The sequence below is a fragment of the Triticum dicoccoides genome, chromosome 2B, assembly GCF_002162155.2.
Source record: "Triticum dicoccoides isolate Atlit2015 ecotype Zavitan chromosome 2B, WEW_v2.0, whole genome shotgun sequence".
Taxonomy (NCBI): Eukaryota; Viridiplantae; Streptophyta; class Magnoliopsida; order Poales; family Poaceae; genus Triticum; species Triticum dicoccoides.
In genome coordinates this window covers 439829385-439841672 of record NC_041383.1, presented here as the reverse complement: position 1 = coordinate 439841672, position 12288 = coordinate 439829385, and the positions used below count along the sequence as shown (strand labels likewise).

The 12288-nt window shown below is 49.3% G+C and overlaps 1 protein-coding gene and 1 long non-coding RNA gene across 2 annotated transcripts in view; one reads left to right on the top strand and one right to left on the bottom strand.

Moving 5' to 3' along the window:
• Positions 1–7808: 7808 nt before the first annotated feature.
• LOC119364108 (U6 snRNA-associated Sm-like protein LSm6) overlaps positions 7809–12288 on the top strand; it is a 5472-nt gene continuing 992 nt past the window's right edge. Inside the window, exon 1 of the mRNA XM_037629520.1 lies at positions 7809–8026. Within this exon, the coding sequence (XP_037485417.1) occupies positions 7888–8026 (139 nt within the window). The 5' untranslated portion in view covers positions 7809–7887. The remainder of the gene's footprint in view (positions 8027–12288) is intronic.
• Positions 8607–11439, bottom strand: LOC119364109. The gene is made up of 5 exons (XR_005174674.1): positions 11273–11439; positions 10058–11113; positions 9436–9737; positions 9219–9332; positions 8607–9048 (listed from the first exon to the last, which is right to left on the bottom strand). It is a non-coding gene; the product is annotated as an uncharacterized LOC119364109 (long non-coding RNA).

Below are 12288 nucleotides of genomic sequence, written 5' to 3'. Positions count from 1 at the left end.
GAGCCCAGGTTTCACAAGAAGACCAGGCACATCAAGCGTCGCTTCAACTCCATACGTGAAAATGTTCAAGATGGAGACATAGATATTTGTAAAGTACATACGAACCTGAATGTAGCAGATCCGTTGACTAAACCTCTCCCTAGGGCAAAACATGATCAACACCAGAACGCTATGGGTGTTCGATTCATCACAATGTAACTAGAATATTGACTCTAGTGCAAGTGGGAGACTGTTGGAAATATGCCCTAGAGACAATAATAAAATGGTTATTATTATATTTCTTTGTTCATGATAATTGTCTGTTATTCATGCTATAACTGTGTTATCCGGAAATCGTAATACACGTGTGAATACATAGACCACAACATGTCCCTACTAAGCCTCTAGTTGACTAGCTCGTTGATCAACAGATAGTCATGGTTTCCTGACTATGGGCATTGGATGTCATTGATAACGGGATCACATCATTAGGAGAATGATGTGATGGACAAGACCCAATTCTAAGCATAGCTCAAAGATCGTGTAGTTTGTTTTGCTAGAGCTTTTCCAAATGTCAAGTATCATTTCCTTAGACCATGAGATTGTGCAACTCTCGGATATCGTAGGAGTGCTTTGGGTGTGCCAAACGTCACAACGTAACTGGGTGACTATAAAGGTGCACTACGGGTATCTCCGAAAGTGTCTGTTGGGTTGGCACGAATCGAGACTGGGATTTGTCACTCCGTATGATGGAGAGGTATCTCTGGGCCCACTCGGTAATGCATCATCATAATGAGCTCAATGTGACCAAGTGTCTGGTCACGGGATCATGCATTACGGTACGAGTAAAGTGACTTGCCGGTAACGAGATTAAACGAGGTATTGGGATACCGACGATCGAGTCTCGGCCAAGTAACGTACCGATTGACAAAGGGAATTGTATACGGGATTGATTGAATCCTCAACATCGTGGTTCATCCAATGAGATCATCGAGGAGCATGTGGGAGCCAACATGGGTATCCAGATCCCGCTGTTGGTTATTGACCGGAGAGGCGTCTCGGTCATGTCTGCATGTCTCCCGAACCCGTAGGGTCTACACACTTAAGGTTCGGTGACGCTAGGGTTGAAGAGATATTAGTATGTAGTAACCCGAAAGTTGTTCGGAGTGCCGAATGAGATCCCGGACGTCACGAGGAGTTCCGGAATGGTCCGGAGGTGAAGAATTATATAAAGGAAGCCAGGTTTCGGCCATCGGGAAAGTTTCGGGGGTCACCGATATTGTACCGGGACCACCGGAAGGGTCCCGGGGGTCCACCGGGTGGGGCCACCTATCCCGGAGGGCCCCATGGGCTTAAGTGGGAGGGGAACCAGCCCCAAGTGGGCTGGTGCGCCCCCCCTTGGGGCCCCCTGCGCCTAGGGTTGGAAACCCTAGGGGTGGGGGCGCCTCCACCTGGCTTGGGGGGCAAGTTTCCCCCCTGCCCCCCCCTCCCTTGGAGATTGCATCTCCTAGAGTCGGCGCCCCCCCTAGGGGGCCTATATAAAGAGGGGGGAGGGAGGGCAGCCGCACCCATGCTCTTGGCGCCTCCCTTCCCCCTTGCTACACCTCTTCCTCTCATAGAAGCTCGGCGAAGCCCTGCCAAGATCGCTGCTGCATCCACCACCACGCCGTTGTGCTGCTGGATCTCCGTCAACCTCTCCTTCCCCCTTGCTGGATCAAGAAGGAGGAGACGTCTTCCTCAACCGTGCGTGTGTTGAACGCGGAGGTGCTGTCCGTCCAGCACTAGGATCATCGGTGATTTGGATCACGACGAGTACGACTCCCTCAACCCCGTTCTCTTGAACGCTTCCGTTCGCGATCTACAAGGGTATGTAGATGCACTCCTTTCTCTCGTTGCTAGATGAACTCATAGATTGATCTTGGTGAAAGCGTAGAAAAAAATTATTTTCTGCAATGTTCCCCAACAGAGCGAACACCAGCCGCGGGACGGCGGGTGCATGTGTTGGGCCCTGCCCCACTCGCGAGGGGCCCATGAGGGGGAGGCAGCTAGTGTGAATTCCAACTTGAGCGGGAATAGGAGCACGAGAAAGCACGCGAATAAGACACAACACCCCTTCCCACATATGCAAAAACAAATTCAACTTCAACTCAGATCTGGGGCAAGAAAGCTTGTTTGCACGAAAGGAGAAAACAAGGCAAATGGCCGCGTCCGGCTCCTAGTCTAGTCTTCGACGTCTTCTCACCAGCGCGGAGCTAAGTGCTGCCACTGGGCGTGGGAGGGAGCCCCCGAGGCTCGAGGGCGGCTCTCCGAAGACTCCGGGGCATGTACAGCCCCAACTCATTATTATGTGAGAGTGTCACGGGCGGCGAGCTTCACAGGCACTGGGCCTTCTTCACAGGTACCAGCCTTGCTTCATATCTCCAGATGAGGGCCCCGCCTTGTGCCACCCTTGACCCCACCAATGGTGACCGGAAACCAGGACGACGCCAATGGGGAAAAGAGGACGCCAGCGGTTCCCCCGACGACCACGAGTCCTCTGCCAGGGGCAGGCCCTGGGGCACCTCCCCGGCAGTGGGCCTACCTCCGAAGAACACCTTGCTCCACGCGCCGCGGGGAGGAGCCTAGCTCCCGACCCCTCTCCTGCTGCCCCTAGTGCCCTCCTCCTGAGGGGAAGGAGATCGCCGCACTGGGACAACCATCCGCTGCGGTGACCTGAACCTCCTGTGACCCATGGTTAGCATAAGCCTGCTCCTAAGGAATTAGCGGTACCCAGTAGTTATCGAGGCTCCCGTGAGGCTCCTGAAAGAGCTCGGCTTCTGGCGCTTCTTCCTCCCAGCCTGACCCGAGGAACAAGCCGTGGTCTTCCTCCAGCGTGTACCATCGATCCACCATGTGGGGCACATAGGCTTCCGGGGCCGCTAGCCCAAAGGCCTCGTCGTGGTGCTCCGCACGCCATGCAACTCGACTTGAAACTCCATCTTGGGGACGGTAAGGTGGCGGCCTGCTGGGACCAAAGGCAGCGCCGCGCATGCCCTCGCTCACCAGGGGCGGTGTCGGCGCAGCCTGCTGCTCGGCGCTGACGGCTAAGCCGGTGTTAACGAAGCCTCGAAGCGTGCTCGGGGGTGCGTGGGCGCGGATCGGCCCGCCTCGTGATCCTCCCGGGGCCTGGGGTGGAAGTTGGACGCAGAACGGGGGAGCCCCTGACGCAGCGGCATCCAGGAGCTCGGTGACACGCTCCAGCAGCACGTCGCGGCCGCTTTCTTGCAGTCTGCACCGCAGCAGCTCCCGCGCTACCGTAAGTGCGGCCTTCATGTTTGCCTGCTCCCGCCGGGTGTGCGGCACCGTGGCCGCAGCATGGCTTGAGGCCCTTGCTACCGATCGTAGTTGTCGTGGAGTGAGGGCAGGGGACGCCTGACCGCGTCGCCCGCGTCCCACGGCGTTCTGCGGGGCGCGGGCTGCCTGAGGTGCAGGGTTGAGGTCACCTTGGGCAGGCGGCACGGCATGGGCAGGCCATGCCGCCCAGCAGTTGGAGTTGGCCGTCGGGTCGCCGGACATGGAGGCGGTGACGCGGCGGAACATAGGACGTAGAAAAGAAGATTCTGGCGCACCCCTACCTGGCGCGCCAAATGTCGGGTATTGGGTTCCGGCAAACCCTTAAGGTTCGAACACTGGGGTGCACACGAAGATCTCTCCCCTGCCGATCTACGTCCGATCGCCTCGTGAAATCTAAGCTGGAAACGATGAACAACACAAGGGACACGATATTTATACTGGTTCGGGCCACCGCGGTGGTGTAATACCCTACTCCAGTGTGTGGTGTGGTGGATTGCCTCAGGGGCTGATGATGAACAGTACAAAGGGAGAACAGCCTCGCGAGAGGTGTTCTTGGGCTGATGCGATGAACTGCTCGGGTGAGTTCGATCGCCTCTCTCTCTCTCTCTCTCTCTCTCTCTCTCTCTCTCTCTGAATGTCTCTTCCAGATGCCTCTATTCTGTGGTGGCTAGCCCTATTTATAGAGGCCCTGGGCCTCTCCCCAAATATTGAGCGGGAAGGGCGCCAACAACGGCCATTTCGAAGGGGAACATCCAGTACAAGTTATCCTGACTAAAGTTGGTCTTCGGCTGCCAAAAGCACTGGCGATGACACCGCCTTGGGCTCCACGGTGACCTCCATCCTACCGCTCCGCTGGTCTTGGTCTCGTTGCACTAAAATGGCGACCTTTGCCTGATGCCTCGGTACTCCGCGTCTGTGCTTGCTCCCTTTGCACCAAAGAGGAAACAAGGACACTGCGTTGGCCGGCGCCCGCCTGGCGCCTGCCTGGCCTCGATCGTCATGGCTTGCGTCACGAGCACCTCGCGAGGTACCCTGCCTTGATCTCTCCGCCTCCTCGCGAGCCTGCCTGACGAGGCCGTCCCTGAGGAAGCCTTGCGTCATTTGCCCCGCGAGGCTTGGCCCCTCGCGAGGGTCTTGAGTCTTGTGCTTATGAAGATGGGCCGTACTGGGCCACCACCTGAGCCACGCCGCAGGCCGCAGGCAGGCAAGTCTGGGGACCCCCGTTCCCAGAACGCCGACATCCACATCTCTAGTCCATGCCATACCAACCATATAACTTTCTGAAACATTGATCTTGAAAGAATATTAGTTCAATGAGCTATATGTTGTTATGAATTACCAAATCCGCCTGGGGATTAGTTACACTTTCAACAGATGATTCTTTGACGTGAAACGTTTGCGATGCCCGACGGACGCACACACTTCATCTCATATGCGTGTGTGATTCATGGTAATACGGCAAACATTTCAACCCAGTGTGTGTGTGTGATAGGAATACCAATCACACACAGTTATGAAAATGGACACGTTGGCGTTAGTAGAGGCACCGAGTTTGAAATACCTATCACAAACTGTGTGTGATAGGAATGTATGTGTGCGATAACGTACCTATCACAAACATATCGGTAGATTAAATGTTGATGTCCACCTTTTCACACGAGTATAGCGGCGTAATCATTTGGGATGTCTCTCGGATCAGAAACGTAATGTCGAGATGTAACGTGTGGGACTGGGGCGGCTTCTCATACGTTTATTCTATGGCGATCGTTAGTAGCCGCTCGCCTATCCCCGGCGGTTTCTAGGTCGTGTGGGAAGGATCCCCCTATCGCAGTCACTCACTTGGGCGATGGTTCCAAATGCCGTCGCGGAAAGGGGTTAAAACCGTTTGTGTAGCACCTTACGGTACCAGTGTCAATTCAATACGACCGTTCTTCTAACACCATATTCTCAAAGTTGTTTTAGAACTATCATTACACTTAACGATATCCTAAGATCCAAAAGATATGACCACCAACAATGTTTGAGCTAGTCTTAGATGCGAGAGTAGGAATCATATTTCTACCATCATTCCACCAGTGCATATGACTTTTCCACTGAATCGCATATTCGAGGATCATAACAGTTATAACATAGAATATAAACTCTTAATTATGAATATGAAAATATAATAATACAATATTATTGCCTCTAGGGCATATTTCCAACGTGCCCCCCGCGTCTATTTTCCATCAATACTAAAGTCTCCAAAATTGCTCTATTTACTTTTGTTACTTTGCATATCTTTATCAACTCTTGATCTTGTGGCTGGCAAGAACAAGGGGAGTGATGACCCCTTTCCTTTGTTGGGTGCAAGAAATTGCTTTGTTTGTGTGCAGGTGCTATTAAAGTTGTTCGTGTGTCGCCTCCTACTAGTTTGATAAACCTTGGTTCTTAACTGAGGGAAATACTATTTGCTACTATACTGCTTCACCCTTCCTCTTCAGGGAAATCCAACAACTCCATCGCGAGTAGCTTGCTCGACCTGAGTCTCGGAGGCTATTGCATATCCGTTTGTTCTAAGTACAAAGTTCTTGAGTTGGGATTCGATCCTTAGGTCGATTGTTTCCAAATCTACTCGAGTCTCGGGGGCTACTTGATTAGTGGTTTCTTCTACATTGCAAGACGAGGAAGATTTTGATCTTCAGGTTGGCCACTTGTGCCCAACCTGAGTCCCGGGGGCTACTCACATTGCGTGTTTTCTGCTAAGTGCAAATTTAAAAGCTCATGGTGCATATCAGGTTTTGCACCAGTATGCACCTTCAGGGATTGTACGAAGACTCCGGAAGACTTGACGCACAAGCTGAAGATACTGGAGCCATGGAGGACTCTACTCCACCGACGTAGACGAATAGGATCTGTAACCGTAGGACCCCCGGTATGCTATATAAGACGAGGGTCGTGCTCCTCGATAGAACAACATTACAATCGCTTGGTATTCACATGTACTTTGTACACACCCCAATGAAATATATACGAGCATGAGTAGGGTATTTATCTCCACATGAGATCCCGAACCTGGGTAAATCCTTGCTTCCTGTTACCATCCAGCCTATTTGTCTAAATAGGATACCCTACGAGGGGATCAGCTGGATCTAGCTCCAACAACCCCGATTCAAGAGAAATTCATGAGGAAGTGGTATCTCTTTAAGGTATTGGCAAAGATACATGAATTTGATGTCTCACCCAAGAAAAAGACCCAAATCCTAATAATGTGCTCTTGTTTTAACTTACCCAAATCCATAGATGAGATTTCATCTTCATGAAAAGGATTTCCTAGAATAAGGGAGCTTGCATCGGGGTTGTGACAATTAGGTTTGCTAATGTATTTGTACATATGAATACGAGTACATGCTGTAACAGCTCACTAAGATTTGAGCAGCTAAAAGGTAGTACTACAAATCGTCCCTGTTTTCCTCTCGTCCCTGGCGGCTGGAACCCTAGCCGTTGCCAGGGGGAGGCCGATCTTCCAACGCCGCTCTCCGGCGGATCCCCTTCACTGGCGACCTCGGTCGTTGGTGGTGAGGGGGGTCGCCGGATCCACGCATGTGGATCGTTTTTTACTCTCTCGTAGTCTAGGTTTTTAGGTTGTTCATCGTCTTTGCTTCGCCGGCGACGATGACAACGTTGAATAAAGATTCTTCTGATCCTTCCCTGACGAGGCCATCGGTCCTATGGTTGGGGATGGATTTGGAAACCAGTCTGTTCAAGTAAGGATGGCGTGGCGGCGGCGGCATCCTCGTGGTGGACCTGTGTCCTCGGGCTCCGCCGTTGCGACGGCGTTTGCTCCAGCGTCGGCGCGGAGCTTGGGAGGTAGTCCAGGAGCGGATGCAGATTGTGGTCTGCATCGACGACATCTGGAAGACGGAGCATGTGCTGGGCTCGTGGTTGGTGGATGGCAGATATGGTTTCCTCCTCCGGCGTTTTAGTCGTGGTGGGTTGCCAGATCTGGAGTTCGATGGCGTGTCCGGGGTGTTGCCCCGGTCTGATTCGTTCAACGGTAAGGGTTTCACTTTTGGTGAGCCACCTTGGAGGTCCGTAAAGCTGCATATCAGCGATGGAGCCGCGTCGAGCTCGGGTCAGGAGGTGATTCGTCATTCTTTTCTTCGGCGGCTGCTGTGGTGATGCCGGAGGCAGGTGACGGGCGTTGGTGTCAAGCTCAGAGATGTTCTGTTATCTTTTCAGTTTTTTCATGTCGGTCTTTACGTGACTTGTACTTTGTTCTTTATGATATGAATGAGACACGTGTTACTATGCAAAAAATAAAATAAAAGGTAGTACTACTTCCGAGAAGCTGCGTCAATTAATTTGGATAGGAGTAGAGAGTAGTAAATAAAAAGCATTGGCACCCGGACTCTCCTGGCCCATTAGATATATAATTAATGGACACGATTTTCCCCCAGGGCCAGTGAGCTCGTCCGCCTCGAACTCCAAACCAACAGACCGAGCCTTCAAAGCCGAATCTCACCCAACTCGGCCCAACCAAGCCCAAGAGCAAACCCTCGCAGCCTCCCAGTCCCACCCACACAACCGAGAGAGATGAGCACCGGCGGCGCGGACAAGTCCGGCAGCGGCGGCGGAGGAGCTGGTGGACCGGTGAAGACGCCGTCTGACTTCCTCAAGTCGATCAGGGGCCGCCCCGTCGTCGTTAAACTCAACTCCGGCGTCGACTACCGAGGTCTCTCCCGCCCTCTCTAGTTTCTACAGCACCAACCCTAGGAAGCGCAGTATATTCTATTTTCTTTTGCGCGGTTTGGTAAATTTGGCAGGGTCCCCGACCTATGAGACTTCTGTTGAGATAAATCAGGGCTACTGGGAGCCTGCTTGCGGATAGCTTTTTATCCCGGAGGTTAGGTCGGAGAGCACCGACGTTGATTTATCACTTGGATAGTTACTAGATCCTTTAGGTTATTTAGCTGTAAAATTTGTTCTTCTGCAAAGGAGGATAATTCAATGTTAGGTTCGTTGCCCTTTGCTTGAAGCTCATGTGGCAGCAGCTTATCTTGAAGAACTAGATATTACCAAATGAACTCTACTATTTGGTTTTCACAAATTACTTTCATCTCTCGGGGTTGTAGACAAGTTGGGACATAGCAAATTGATTCAACAAACTTGTGCATTTTGATATCTACATTCATATGTCATGATATTCTAATTTTATGCACCACACATTTCAAGTACAGAAATTTAAAGAATTCCGATGTTGTTATACAAAATGTACATTGTAAGAGATTTGTTCTATGGGGACCATCGAGATGTGATGTCACACCCCTAAAACAGGGGTTCGACATAATAGCCGTCACACATTTATAAGCCCAACATCATAAACATGCCAGGCTAAAATTTGTACATGTTCGTTAACGATCATCGTTTTCCCCACACACTAGTCTCCAAAAATAAATTTTATAATTTCCCTCCCATGGTGCTAAACAATGGCGATTCTACGTGTAAGCTGTGGGGTCAGCTGACCCCACAGCTTTTTCGGTTGCATGCTTAGTTCTGTTCATATTTGTGCAACAAATTAGGGCATTTTAGAAAGATTACTGCACTTGAACCACAGATGTTTGGTGCTGGCACCGCCGCTGGTGCTAAACCTACTGCCCACCATCATTAGTTTATGACCATCACTGATGTTTGCTGCCAACTTGCTTGGGACTAAAGGCTTTGTTGTTGTTGTTGTTGTTGTTGTACTGATGTTTGCTGCCAAAATCAGATAAGCAAGAATGAGTATGAAGGCACACTTAGCAAGCACGCACAAGAATATCATATTGCGCCGATTTACCAAGAAAACAGAATGGCAGGGATAACTGATTTTTTAAATATTAGATAAGGAACTAATTGGTATCGGAAATGAACACGAGCTTCCCAACCTGGGGTTCACAGTCATGGGTGAAAGTTCACACTTCTCACATTCTGACATTAACAGTCTCTGCTAAAAACTCCGACGTCCTAGAAGCGCAGAACTATGATCCCCTGAGGCACAGCTGCTCATTAGCATATGAGAACTTATCACACTTCGTGTGCTTGAATCAAGTAGAAAGCATGGAATAAAATATTTGAAACAAAGGAACAAATTAAATAGATAACCTCGTGGATTTTGGGTGCATGTTTGCTTTATGCATGTTGAATTGATTCTCAGTTTCACCTAGGTAGTTCCAGGCTTCCAGCAATCACTTCCTTCACCTATAGCATGCTACTGAGCCAAGTATCCTAGCTGCTTCAGAGGTTGATTCCCACCACAATTTGTAGTAGGTAAAAGGTGAGAGTGTGGAATGTGCAACAGAAGTTATTTAATTGCTGCCGCGGTGCTTCTCTGGATGACCCTTTGAGTAACCCTTCAAGACTTGAATGATTTAAGGCTCTGATGATTTGCCTTTTTAAAAAAAATACTGAGGTAAAAAGTCGTTAGATGTTTATTAAATTTTATCTTGTACTACCTCCGTCCTGGTTTATTGGTCCCCTAATATTTTGTGTCAAATTTTGACTAGAGATTTAACTAACAAAATATTAATGCATGTCGTAAAAAATTATATCGTTGGATTCGTATTTGAACATAGTTTCCAATGATATTATTTTTTATGACATGCATTAATATTTTGTTAGTTAAATTTAAGGTCAAAATTTTGCACAAAATACAAAGGGGACTAATAAACCAGGACGGAGGTAGTATTAATTAAAATTCTAAAATACGGGGTACTGGGGTATTTACACGTGAGGACCTGAACTCCAAGCATCTAGTTATGAATCACCTGGATCAAATGGTTGGACTCAGTCCTCAGCTGGGCATGGTTTTATCCTGCTAAGCACTGCACGGCAAGAACTGTAGCTAGTACTGTGTCAGTTAATTAGCAGTTCCAGTGAGTAGCCTAAAATTGTAGCTTATACGTATGTTAGAAGATATAGTGATGAAAGGTGAAAGTGCACTGTAGCTATACTGCTAGTGAGTGCCTCGCTAGTAAGTTCAAAGGGTCAATAAATTTGTCCAACTCTGGTTGTATTTGTGCTAATGTTTTGTTCTAGTAAAGAAACAACTACCCACCGTACTGTATTCTTGACAATATCCATTTACCTTGTCAATCCATGCGACCTGACATTTGGGATACATGGAAATAGTAAACGGTATTGCTCACTGCATGGTCTTGTTGCATCAAAAGCGACTCTAGCATTAATTGTAAACGGGAAGCAGAAAGGTTAAGTGTCAAGCTGCTGGATACCGTCTTCTAGCTAGTAACCTCGTGAAATAATGATATGTGTTTTTGTGTTGGTCCTTTTTTCTTCTCTCATAGTCTCCTGTTGAAAAACCTTTGTGTACACTAGTGCATTAGTGACCAGTTGCTGCAAACTTTGCACTTTACCTAAGAAGCACAGAAACGGGGATGGGGACATGGCGATACACATATGGTGACACAGGATACGGCATTTTCCAAAAACAGCCATTTGGGAATGTGCGAATATGTATAAAATAAAATAAAATAATATGCAATGTAATATAGAGTCAAAGACAAAAATAATAATGAGAAAGATATCATAATACTGTCCCAGTTGGTGTCTCCATTATCAAATACTTGATTGATCTCCCCATAGTCCCATGTCATTGCAAGTTGCATCTTGCAAAACACATCAAACGCTAGTCTAGTATTAGAGACCGAAGAAGATCACACAAGATACTTGGGATCTAAAACACCAGAACCAGGCTGCCCTTCACTCTCACCCATGGACGATTGGCTACCTGTACCAGTTGTGGCGCTCCCAGATGCCATGCTACCTAACAACAAGCAGCACAAGCATTCAAAGAGCAGCACAACATGGGTAGCACCGTAGCAAACAGCAGCACGCGGCAGCCAGCAGCTCAATGGAGGAAAATCTGAATAAAAGAGATGAAGAGATTGAGGAGAGGCTGCTGGATTTGGGGAGTTGGGGTTACCTGCCCTGCCGTTGCGAGGAGAGGCTGCCGGTGCTGGGGGTAGTGGTCGCCGGTCAATTCCAGGCGGCGGCGGCGCGTTCACTTCTGCCTGGGAGGCTGCAAGAAGCTCGTTATATGGAGAGCATGCCTCCGACCACTGCAAGGTATTGGGCCGAGGCTGTTTTTATGCTGAGCCGTGTCCTAGACGTGTCACGTAACCTATCCCACCGTGTCCCTTTTTTTTAAAGACGAAAATAAAGGGATACTGTGGGATATGCGTATCCAGCCGTATCCTGCCATGTCGCTGTGTCCTGCCGTATCAGGACGGACAATCGGCAATTTCTGGCATGTCCATGCTTTGTAGCACTTTACAACTGTAATTATTAAAGTTTCACAGCGATACTAACCACACTAAGTTGAATATGTCACTTCTATTACATTCAGATTCGCGAAAACCATCGTCGAACTCTGATCTAGATCAGGGTTCAAATTCGTTCGATTCGTTCCCGATTCGCGGCCCAAGGGCGAAGTCGCAGGAACATGGGTGTCCTTCCTGTCCTCATCGTTGCTACATGACCGTGCTACCTCCGTCGCCATTAATTGCAGGCGAGGTATGAGTAGTGATCGACCAGGAGCACCGGCCATCAAGGAGCGGCCTGGACGTCGTTGGGAGGGAGCTGCAGCCAGCACGGAGCAAGATGGACACAGCACTGGGAAGACATGGGAGCAGGCTGCAGTGGTTAGGTAGAAGGAGCAGCAGTTCATGGGGCTGGGAACTGGAGGAAGGAAGTGGGGACTGGTGGCTGCTGGTTTTGACCTCAGCTTCTCAGGGAGTTAGGTCAGAAATGAGGATGGTATTGACTGGGACAGTGCGGATCACTATTTGAGCTTCCAATGGTTCTTGATTATGGGAGAGGAACTCTCTTTTAGTTCTTTGAAACATATTTCATCTTTGATTGTCAAATTGAACCAAATCGCGAATCCTATCAAACCGATTCGCGAACCCTATGTCCTATTCATGAATCGGAGATGCATAA